Source organism: Pongo abelii, chromosome X (assembly GCF_028885655.2).
Source record: "Pongo abelii isolate AG06213 chromosome X, NHGRI_mPonAbe1-v2.0_pri, whole genome shotgun sequence".
NCBI lineage: Eukaryota > Metazoa > Chordata > Mammalia > Primates > Hominidae > Pongo > Pongo abelii.
The window spans coordinates 72475453-72487061 of record NC_072008.2 but is presented as its reverse complement, the minus strand read 5'-3'; the positions used below and the strand labels follow the sequence as shown (position 1 = coordinate 72487061).

The 11609-nt window shown below is 43.7% G+C and overlaps 1 protein-coding gene across 1 annotated transcript in view; it reads right to left on the bottom strand.

Moving 5' to 3' along the window:
* Positions 1 to 2651: 2651 nt before the first annotated feature.
* AR (androgen receptor) overlaps positions 2652 to 11609 on the bottom strand; it is a 180302-nt gene continuing 171344 nt past the window's right edge. Inside the window, exons 6-8 of the mRNA XM_009234939.4 lie at positions 11076 to 11206; positions 10053 to 10210; positions 2652 to 9355 (exon numbers count right to left, since the gene is read on the bottom strand). Coding sequence (XP_009233214.2) covers positions 9200 to 9355; positions 10053 to 10210; positions 11076 to 11206 — 445 coding nt within the window. The 3' untranslated portion in view covers positions 2652 to 9199. The remainder of the gene's footprint in view (positions 9356 to 10052; positions 10211 to 11075; positions 11207 to 11609) is intronic.

The following is an 11609-nucleotide window of genomic DNA, read 5'->3' as shown; positions in this document are numbered from 1 at the left end:
GGGTGTGGGGAGGGCTAGTTGCATAGAGTTTGGAGTAAACCACCTTGTTTAGCATGAAGCCTTGTGGTTGACAGCCATATGCAGTTCCCCTAATGACCTTCTCCTTGCTTGAAGCCTGTGAGGAAGAAGCTAAGGGAAGCAGGGAAGTTGTGGCTTGAAAAAGAATTGGTGGCGGGATAATATGAGGATTTGAACCATCTGCATCTTCCTGTTAATTCAGAAATTTCTCATACTTCGTGTCTGTTAAATTGTTCTCATTGCCTCTGTAGTCCCTATTCCAGCTCCCCCAACAGTTTTCTCCTTCTTTCACCCTCCCCTAGAGTGGCATGAAGAAAATCCCTAGGAGTGGGTGGTAGGTGAAGTAGATGCTGTAGTTGGTGTAGAGATCCTGGGTCTGTATATGTAGGAGCTAGACAAGTGGTGGAAGCTCTCTCACTAGGGCTCTGAACCCATATGCAAACGGATGGTACAAGTTCTCAGGTGCCCTATTACTTTGGTATGCTGCCTGCAGGCACATGAAGGGACCACGAGCTGGGTGTTGTAGGGCTGGTCCCTTGACACAGGCCCTAGTTCACAATAACATTCAAATTTTTTGCACAGCTCCCTCATGTGAAGAATAAGAAGTTAGAGCTAGATGATGTCTAAGATCCTTTCTAGTTCTACAGGCAGGAATTCTAAATTAGAGGTTAGCCCAATCTCTTTGGAGAGAGTGATGTGGGAGGACTGGGGTTGGGTGTTATAGGTTGAAGTTCCAGAGTGGTCTGGCAAAGGCATTTAATAGACTGTAAACTCACTGAAGGCACAGACAGTGCATGGACTGGGGCTTAACTCCTACTTATCTCTGCCATTTATGAGATAATCTCAATAGGAAACTATTTCCCTTTTGAGCCCCTTCCTCATCCATCAAAGGGTTGACAATATCTATTACACAGGACTCAGCTGTTGTTTTGACCCTCTCCGCACTAGTTGTTTTGTAAATAATTGTTGAGTGCAAATGTGAATATTCTAGCTCCAAAACTGTTCTAGGAGTAGTAAATGGTCTTTTTCTTTCCCCTTATGATTAAGAAAGATGTTGCTGCAGTTTTCAATAACCATGGCATCCACACTAGAAGGGACTTCCCATCTCATGTAGTTTTACTCCACACATTTTACAGATTAGAAAACCGAGGTCCAGCAAGGGCAGATTGCTGCCTAGTGTCATATAGTAAATCAGCAGGGGAGAATCCTAGCTACACACTAGCTGCATGACTATGAACAAGTCACATACAGGACTCATGCCTCTAGTCTCTTTTCAACCCAATAGGTGTCCTTTGTGCTTTGCTACTCCTTGGAAAACCTATGGTGGATGCTAACCACCTTGTCTCTTCAGGCAGGGGCTGAGTGGTGAGTGAAGCCAAGTTGGATGGCTGTAAGGTCATTCGCTGTAGATGCGAACGAACAGGACCTAAGTAATGGTGGTTAGAGAAGATCCTCTGGAGGCAGGCTCTGACTTTACACACACAACCTGCAAATAAACATACTCTCTGTCTCCTACTTAAACACATGCATAACACACATCCCAAGAATCTATTGTTCTCCTCTCCTCTCCAACAAGCATTGATCTCAGGAAAAATCTGAGAAATCCATCCACTCTAAGGTGGTCAATGATAAACATGACTCAATGTGGGATCCCTCTCAAGGGTTCTGGCATTTTAACAGGGAGCAAAGCCAGAGCTTAATAGCTCACCAGCTGTGTCACATATGTTCTCACTGAATCCTCAACCCAGCCCAGAAAGAAGGCATTCTGACAACCCTTATTACAGGGGAGGATATGGAAGAATAGATAATTTTCTTATTATTCGTTGACATGCTTTGTCACACCTCATTGATGGCTTGTATCTCTGGCCCAAAAATTCAATCTGGAACCGCATAAGTATTCATACTGAGAGGCCACAAGAAGAGGCCTTGCTTGAACTGAAGAACCCAAAAGAAGGCTGATTTATATTTTACTTGGGTGGTTGAGGATGGTAAGGCCCCTGAAAAATAGTGAGGATGTGAAGGTGCCCATTCTTTAACTGAAGCTTGGTTAGAACTGGGCAGTGATGCCACCATTTTATGCTCCTACAAGGATAAGGATGTCAAGGTGGGCAGCTGGGCTTTGTGTGGCTTTTCCCCAGCTGACAAGTTTGGGGTTTTTCAAGAGAAGTTGTGATGGGCCACCAGTGTCCATCTATGCTTTCTAGCCCAAATTCCTTGTTATTTTGGTGGTCCCAGGTCAGCTTATGCTAAGGCCACCACAGGGCAAATTTGTAAGCCTTGTGCAAAGATTTTTAAAAATATATGAAAATCAAAATAGCATAAAATGCAACTGGGCATGATACCAACTCTTGACTTCAATAAAAACAGCCAATAAAAAGAGCTAATTAAAAGAACTCTGATGACATTCATCTGAAATTTTAGATTTCTTTATGTTTTAACAAATTAACAACAATGATAAGAGGACATTAGCAGCTTTTCTTGGGTCTCTTTGTTAACAATAACTCGATCCTGCAGCCATAACAGGGGATGTGGCCAAGTTTTAGCTGGCAGACCAGTAAGCCAATATTTTACACAAGACATTTCTGAAAGCAGAGGCAGAGACAGACCCAAAGTCACACATGTAGTCCAACAAACAAGTTTCTGCCATTTTTAATTGTATTTAGAGCAACAAAAGATTCCAAGATTACAAAAAGAGAACAGAACACTAGCGCTTGGAGCTGGTCCTGCTGCCCAGTGGAGGCCAAGTGCCACTGTGAGAACTGAGCCCCATCTAAAGAAATTTCAAGCAAAATTGTTTCTTTTAAGAAAATCTTTGTGTGATGCTTTCTTTCTCTCTCTCTTCTTTTTTCTTTTTTTCCTTCAACATTGAAAATTAATTCTTATCTCTGTTTACATAGTCTGCTCCCTCCTGCTGCCACATTAATTCCAAGGACAGCACAAGAATGTCATGTCTGAGGCACTCCCTAATCAATGTTCCAGTCTAGAGGAAAGCAGAAAGGTGTCACTGGGTTGTGAGGGGACTTTTTAATTTTTTTTTTTTTGGCGTGGGTCATTCTGATGGTGGCTGCTGTCAGCATCCAAGTGGCTTATGGGATAGGACAACCCCCCAGGCACTTCACTGTAGGACAGTTCGCACCAAGGGCTAAGGTTGTGAGAGAATGCAAATCTGGCCTGTCACCTCTGCAGAGTACAGGTTCCCATACTGTGAGGCAGCAGTCAGAGAGGGAACCACCAGAGAAACAGCATTTCAGAATTGTCTTTCCTTTGGTTTATGGATATGTGTGTGTTCTAGTCTTTGGTGGGCAATGGAATCTGCAGCTACATGACAATCTTGTTAAGTAGCTTATGTGGGAAGTGTTTCAGGTCACAAGGGCCACCCATTCTAAGGCTTCTCATTTAATTCCCTAGGCTAAGAGACAGGTGGGGAAAGGAAAAACCCGGCACCCTGCTATACTGAATTGGAATCAGAAGCCAATCGATGCATATTACCTACTTTCTGGCCAAATCAAATGAGGATAAATCAAAGCTGAGTCAAAAGCTGTTTTTACTATGAAACTCCACCTGCTAAATTCAAATATCTACCACTCTTTCTATGGGTGCAAAAATTCCAAATGATTTGTTATCTCAGCTGAAATGTCTGAAGAGGAGTGACTAATGTGGATTTTTCTGCCTTCACCTAGAAATGGTTGAGTTGGGAGGTCCTGGGCAACAGAACCCAGTGTCAATCTCTTAGTCAAAGAAAAACACCCTACCTGTGGGCAGAAATAGACCTGCACCTACAGAGATACAACTTCTAGCACTCTGACAAGTTTTAACAGAGAAAAACACATTTTCATTTGTCAAAATCTTTACAGAACATATCCAAAACCAGAATTACAGCACACAGACACCCAGTAACAAGAGCACCTCAATCGCAGGTGAGGGAATTTGTGTGAAAGATGGAGCGCTTGCTCCAGGTTCCAATGCAGGAAACTGCCCTTCTCTCACAAGGATGGTGAAGACCAAGGAACAGTTCTCTTCTTCCAACAGCTCAGGTCCCATTAGGGGGCCACTGGCCAATCACTTGAGTAGGCTTTTGGCTCCAAGTTTGGGCCTTCCCTGTGGTAAATCTCAGTCAGTTCCATTGAGTTTTTACGCTTTCCACATTCATCTGTCTTGAACTAGTAAAGTACAATGTATCATTTTATCCCTCTGCTCCTTCACAGGACCTGTGGGTCAAACCCAATAGGGGAGAAAACTTTTAGTTATCTGATCAATCCAGGTGTCTTGTCTGTTCTGAGAGAGCTTCCAAAACAAAACTGCATCCTCTCTCACAAGTACATGGCATCAGGTGTGATCTGGAACCAAATATAAAGATGCAGACAAAGTTAAAGCTATCAGAACACACACACACACACACACACACACACACTATATATATATATATATATATATATATATATATATATATTTCAATTTGGAAACATGGATACAAATATTCATTTACAATATATTTCAACTTTCTGCCTTCAACTGCAGATAACTTTTTGTGCCGTCCAAAGTGGGCAGAAATAAGGATTTCTGCCTGCTGTCCCTCTAGTGCAAAATCTAGTACTTTAAATGCTCCCTTATCAGCAAGGGTTTCACATCTTCAGATAAGCTAACATGGGCACTAGCAAACACAGTGGCTAAGAACAGCTCCATTTCCAACCATGCAATGATGGAGCTTCAAGAATTTGCTCAGCAACTACTAGAGAAAAGGAAAGCCAGTTCTGCTTATAAAATCACTTAGTGAAGGACCCATAATCCCATTTTCCCAAAATTATTTTCAACTCTTCTAAACATGTATATTATTAGGGAAAAAAAAAAAACCCACAAAGCTCTTATAAGTCAGTCACCAGCAAAGTCCTTTAGTCTGTCTTTGGACAGCTTATCAAAGAGGCACTAATGCTTGCTCCCCCCCTGCCCTTATGGATTTTGGTATCTTAGCAGATACAATGTAATCTTTGGTTATATAATGTGATGCTTTCATCTGTCTTTTTAAAAACTACTTTAAAAGATTTTCAAAAAGATTAATGGTGAGAACAGATCTGCCTACAAAGGCATCAGGGGTAGAAACTTCCTTTTCCAAGAAACTGAACATGCTGAATGGCTTATTTTGACTTTAAGTTTTGGATTTGATCTGGTGCTTTGGCATTCCTGATTCCCATGACCCCCTCTAGTGGGTCAAACATGAAAACCACTCCCTTGGCCCAGTGCCCTCTCACCTGGGCAACTGGCACAAGATAATTCGTAGACAGCCAGCCCCTTATTTTTCCAGGGCTATGCAGGGGCCATGCTCGGGTAGTTAGTGGGCTGTCTGGAGAGAGTCTCCTGAAATGCAGCTTTGGTGCAGGGCTGGGAAGGGGCAGAGGAAGTGGCCTGGGCCTTTATGCCCTGCCAGATATCAAGGGAGAGAAGAGGGGAAAGGCCACATCTGTGCTGTGCCTAATGAAACAAACACTTAGAAGCTACTTGAAGCTCAATGTTAGCTCATTTGTGTTCCATGTGGATGGTGGACATATTTTCTCTTAAAGTACAAGTCAAATAAAACTTGCTATGTATGCCTATATGTATTTAGAACTGGAGTATGGACAGAGAGGGACTCTAGCATCAGCACATTATTTTTCAACCTGGACAATTACCTCAGCAACTACCCAAAGGACAGAATGAAGCTCTCTATATTTTTTAGTGCCAGTGAACATACATAAAAATATATGTATTACAGATTTTCTTTTTTCAAAGATATATGACAGTCCTTCAAAATATCCCTTTCTCAGAGTAAGGGAGTTAAAAAAATAATAAACTTTCCAAGAACAACAATATTGCCTATGGCATAGAAAAAGCTATGAAACAAAGAATCCAACAACTCCCATGTCAGCTCAGAGGCTGGGCCTAGGCGAGCTGCCCAATGAACGAGAGCTGAAACTGCCACACGACTCTTTTCTTTGACTACAGAGTTCGTGATCCTGGCAGCTGTCTGCTGCCCAGCACAGACGGGGCCTTCTCCCTGGTGCTCCTTCTTTTTCTCTTCCTCACTCTTCGTCCACATCAAGCACTGCCAACTTGTTTGGAGATGGTCCTCGTGACTTTTCCAGTGAGTGATCCTCATCTACTAGCTCACCAGGTAAGTGGGTCTGAGTGGCCAGTCCCTCACAGGTGAGTACAGTATACCAACCATACCAACTCTGTTTGTAGAGCAGAGTGCATGCAAAATGAGACTTCTGTCAATTACATTGGCTAGAACATCAATGGCCAAAAGAAAAACAAAATCCTCCTCCTTTCATCCATGGGAGAACAGAGCCAAGCTAAAATCTCCTTTGTTCACTCAAACCCAAGCACAGAAAGAGTAGGCCTAAAGCCTTGTGTAGGCTATTTTTCCCTAGTCTTGTCATTTGGAAATTCGGAGTAATCCAGTTGTTGCTTTTAATTACACTGCTGTTTCACTGATTTTTGGCTTTTGCAAATGAAAAACATATATTCATAAAGACAAGAGTCACAATTGGGAAACCCATAAAGATGAAAAATTTGATAGAGAAATGTAAAGGAGAGCTTCTAGTATTTACAAGGAGAGATATGAGAATGATATAATTCAATCCGTGTATCACAAAAGATGAAAATCATTCCAAAACAGATGTAAAGGACCTATTAAAATGTAACCTAGTGTAACTGAAAAGAGTGGTGGATTTTTTTTCTGTTTAAAATAGCTAAAAGTGATCCTGTACATGAGCCAGATTGTGTAGTAATAAAGAAAACCAGAACGTGTCTATCCCACCCCAGAAAGGGATCCTGTCAGCTTTAGTTTTGTCCAGCAGTCTTGGATTGGCATATTACTCATCTTAGGTTCCCCTCTCCCTTGTTATTTAAAGAAGCTGTTTTGAAGTTCGTTTGGCTATTAATATCAATGCAGAAATCAGGGAAGGAAACCCTTGTGGATCATATCATGTCACTCAGAAACTATTCTCTCAACAAACAGAGTGAACCAATTAAAATGGGCAGCTTGATGACTGGTCCTTGATTTCTTGAGTTCAACAGATGAGATTACGAGCTAAGTAAGGAGGCAGTGGCCAAGATGAGAAAGTAGGTGGACATTTTCCCTTGCACTTGGGGTTGGAGAACGAAGTCAACAGAACACAGACGTGCCAAAAGACTATATAAAACCAGTGTCCCAGGGCACACCCTGAGTTCATGGGTGGTAACGTATTGGAGCCACACCAACCAGACCTTTCCGAAAGAAGCCATGGTTCTGTAGAAAGTCTCAATGGTTCGGCCTCCCTCTGACTAAGAGGCAGCAACAAAGGTGGGGAATCTGAGTGAGTATGGGCAATGTCAGAGCCCAGAATCAGCAGCAGAGGAGGATGATGAGTAAACTCACCAGATGGTGTCCATCTGGCTTTAGGCTTTGCCGCTGAAGATTTTAATTCAGTAGTCAGAGTCTCCTCTTTGTTCCTTCTCTCTTCTCATGACTTCTGCAGGTGGATATGCTGGGTGGCAAGAGGAGCATTTGCAGGGTTTCTGGTTCTAGTGCCTTCATTCTTCCCACCCTGGTAATTGAGTTTTCTCTTCAACCCTGATCTGGGTAGCCCCTTTAGCTGCTCTAAAGAAGGAAGTGATAACTTCTTCACTTGCTGGGAGGATATCATCTCTGGGGGACAAGAGCAAGACGCCCAGCTTGTCTGATCCCTTTGATGCCTTCTTTCCAGTTTGTCTAAGGGCTCCAGCGATCTGACAGTTGGTAAGAACTCTTTGTGACTACTGGCATCTACAGATAGATGTCAGAGCTGTTGGCCTGCTAACCTTCTTGGTGGTGGGGGCTCTTAACAGAGAATCTGTGAACATGCCCAAAAGAAGCAAACAGGCTTGATGACCATGGCTGAAATGCAGTGTGATGAAATTCAGGCCCACAAAACACTGAAGGGAGGACATAAGGTGCTTGTGGCTTCACGGAGTTTGGCAGAAAACTTCATTCAGGTCTTTTAAAGGTGGGGAAAAGGTAGTGGCAGTGAGAGTTTAACTATTCAGTCAGTGTCCTAAGCAGGAGAACAGCCAAGCTATCATTTCCTTCTCCTCTGGCTCCAGCTCCTCCCTGACTCACACATGAGAAAGCAGACCTGGGTCCAAATGGGGCCTTACAAAGGGTTAAATCTCTGCTCTCCTTCTTCTCAGTGGTCAGACTTTTCTGTGGAAGTCGCCAAGTTTTGGCTAAAGAGAACATTCAGTTCAAAGGTCTTAGAAAAACTATTGAAAGTCAATCTGAAGTTGGAGGCAGACAGTGAGAGAGAAAAGGGTTTGGGGGTGAGGCATTAACATGCAGACAAATTTTCAACAACAAGCACATATTCAGTATAATGAATTGCTCCACAGTTGAGCAGTCTAGCCCCCAGGGACCAAGGCTGTGGGCAGGTACTGATGCTCCATTGCCCTCCTTGTCCTCTCCTGTCTGTCCACCCCCCTGCCCAACTCAGCTCTGGGGTCACTCTGCCCTCTAATGGCAATAGCCATTGGCAGAAAATAAAGTCTCCCGTGGAGGGAGGAGATGAAAAAATCAGTAACTCCCCATGGGCCTGCAATTTTCACCTTCTCGTCACTATTGGCCTCTTTGGGGATTTCTTATGTTTGTATGTATGTGTGTATGTATGTACGTATTTGTTTATTTATTTATTTTTGAGGAAAAAACATTAGCAAGATTTTTTGGCTTATTTTTTGTTTTGTTTTTGCCTTTTTTTTGTTTGCGTGTTTTTGTTTTGATTTCCCCAGATAATCTTAGCTCTCTAAACTTCCCGTGGCATAAGATAAGTAAACGTTTGTGTGGCTGGCACAGAGTAGTGCTGTAAACAAGCACAACTTGACACTGGGCCACATGAGGATCATCACAGATTTAAAGGCATACGACACCATTCAAAACACAGATAGGAGCCACAATGGGAAGCAAAGTCTGAAGGTGCCATGGGAGGGTTAGATAGGGAGGGAAGAAGAAAAAGAAAGGAGAGAAAGAGAAAAAAAAGCCCAGAAAATAGAATTCAGGAACATGTTCATGACAGACTGTACATCAATAGAGGAAATTCCCCAAGGCACTGCAGAGGAGTAGTGCAGAGTTATAACAGGCAGAAGACATCTGAAAGGGGGCATGGGCTGGGGTGGGGAAATAGGGGTTTCCAATGCTTCACTGGGTGTGGAAATAGATGGGCTTGACTTTCCCAGAAAGGATCTTGGGCACTTGCACAGAGATGATCTCTGCCATCATTTCCGGAAAGTCCACGCTCACCATGTGTGACTTGATTAGCAGGTCAAAAGTGAACTGATGCAGCTCTCTCGCAATCTGTAGGGAACAATAAGAGGGAGAAAAACAGGGTTGACAAGGAGGTGGCCTCTGCTAGCCTCTTCCCCAACCTCTGATTTTTGGTCTTTCAGCCTTTTGTTTCCTCCCCCTTCCCTGTCCTTCCTTGGTCCTCCCCCATGAGGTCGTGTGTGTGTGTGTGTGTGTGTGTGTGAGAGAGAGAGAGAGAGAGAGTGAGAGAGAGAGAAAAATGGTCTCCATGGAGTCACTGAGGGCTCCCAAGAGATGTCTTATACCATTGTAAGCTCTCTGACTCAAGACTTCTCCAGCTTGTGCTCTCACCCCAGCCTCTGCACTCCATCTCTCTCTCTCTCTCTCTCTGACACACACACACACACACACACACACACACACAGACAAACTCACATGAACATGACTCAAAGAAGAGGGGAAAAACATCCAGGTCTGTTTTGTCTGCCTAGAGAATTCATCTGCTGCAAGTCCCTTCCCTGAGTCCCAACTGCTCTGTTCTCAACTCCTCCACCCCTTTCACAATATCCAGCTGGGACACTGTGACCCGTGTTCTTTTCTTCACCACATTTTCTTCCTGGACCACACTCAAAGCCAGAGGGGAATGGAAGCACCTCCCAACAGGTGGTGCCAGACTCTAGAGAAGCATATTATCATTGGCTGTATCAGGCTGTTCTCCCTGATAAAGCACCCTCCATCGTTTGCTTACAGGCTGCACGGAGTCCAGGAGCTTGGTGAGCTGGTAGAAGCGTCTTGAGCAGGATGTGGGATTTTTTCTTTTGCATGCAATGATACGATCGAGTTCCTTGATGTAGTTCATTCGAAGTTCATCAAAGAATTTTTGATTTTTCAGCCCATCCACTGGAACTGATGTGGGATGAAGACAGAATGGGGAGGGGAAGCATGCCCACGAAGGAGCATTAGACAAAGCACCAAATTTTCTGACCACAGACTTGACCCCCACCCCCACAGGGAACCATCTATTTGGCTTCCTGTTAGTTGAAGTCTATGTGCTTGGGGCCTTCAGTCTGTCAGGGAGATCTCAGGGGAAAGGATAGCTGGATCCGATCTGAAAGGAGTCAAGTAAATCAAATTTCCTGAACCTTGTCTTTTTCTACTCTTCTCAGATACTCATTTTTTAGGAACTAAGCTTTTATGTCATTCACAGTCAAACCCTAATTTAGACAACTAAAACACATAGCTTTGAATATCAAATTTTGCCCTTCTCCCTCTGTAGGGGCTAAGAGAGGGCTCTTCTTAGAAAAGATGTTAAAGAAAAGTTCCTTGGCTGCCATACAAATCCTATCTGAGTTGCTTACATAGATCTCCTCCTGTTGGCAGAAGAGGAAATCTTTCCAGGAGGAAATGCCTCCTGCTCTACTGCCCTGCAAGGAATACAAGGTGGCCCATGTCTGTTTCTATAGCAGAAGCTATGGAAAAATTCAGAGACCTGCTGTAACCAGTCAAAAAGGCCTTGTCCCAAAGACAGACTGGGGATAGGTGGGGAATCTGATGGAGGTTGACTTCTAGCAAATAAATTGGCTTCTAGTCATGAAATTGTTTCTTGTTAGGAAAATAATGCTGAGAGAGAGTAGAGTGGGGATAGGGAGGGGGAATGAAGAAGGGAAATGTCCAGAAGCTGGCTTTTCCCTAATAACGTTTTAATGGCAAAAGTGGTCTTCTCTGAATCTCTGTGCCCTCAGGGGCATTCCCTGCACTTCTAGGCACTTACTAATGCTGAAGAGTAGCAGTGCTTTCATGCACAGGAATTCCTGGGGGGTGATTTGGAGCCATCCAAACTCTTGAGAGAGGTGCCTCATTCGGACACACTGGCTGTACATCCGGGACTTGTGCATGCGGTACCTGGGAAGGAGATACACAGAGGAAAAAGGAATGAGGGGAAGCTTACAATAAGCCCAGAGGGAATGTCTCTGATTGCCCTCCCTCTCCAGGTTTTCCAAGAAGAGCTTGCTGTTTCTCCTGCTGGTGCTCCAGGGACCAGGAAAAGGTTTTTTTGTTTGTTTGTTTGTCTGTTTTTTTTTTCTCTCTCTCTCTCTTTTCCAAAATCCTGACATCCTGATAACTACTCATCTTCTCTGGCCAGGATATGGGTTAGCACATGGAATTTCCAGGTCTCTGTGCCCCTTCTGTTTTCTGAGTCAGGGACAGGAAAGCCTAACCAAATGTACACAATGGGGCAGGCACATGGTCACCCTGACTACAGTTCTAATATCTCAGCTACAGCCAGAATGAGAACCTGCCTTCC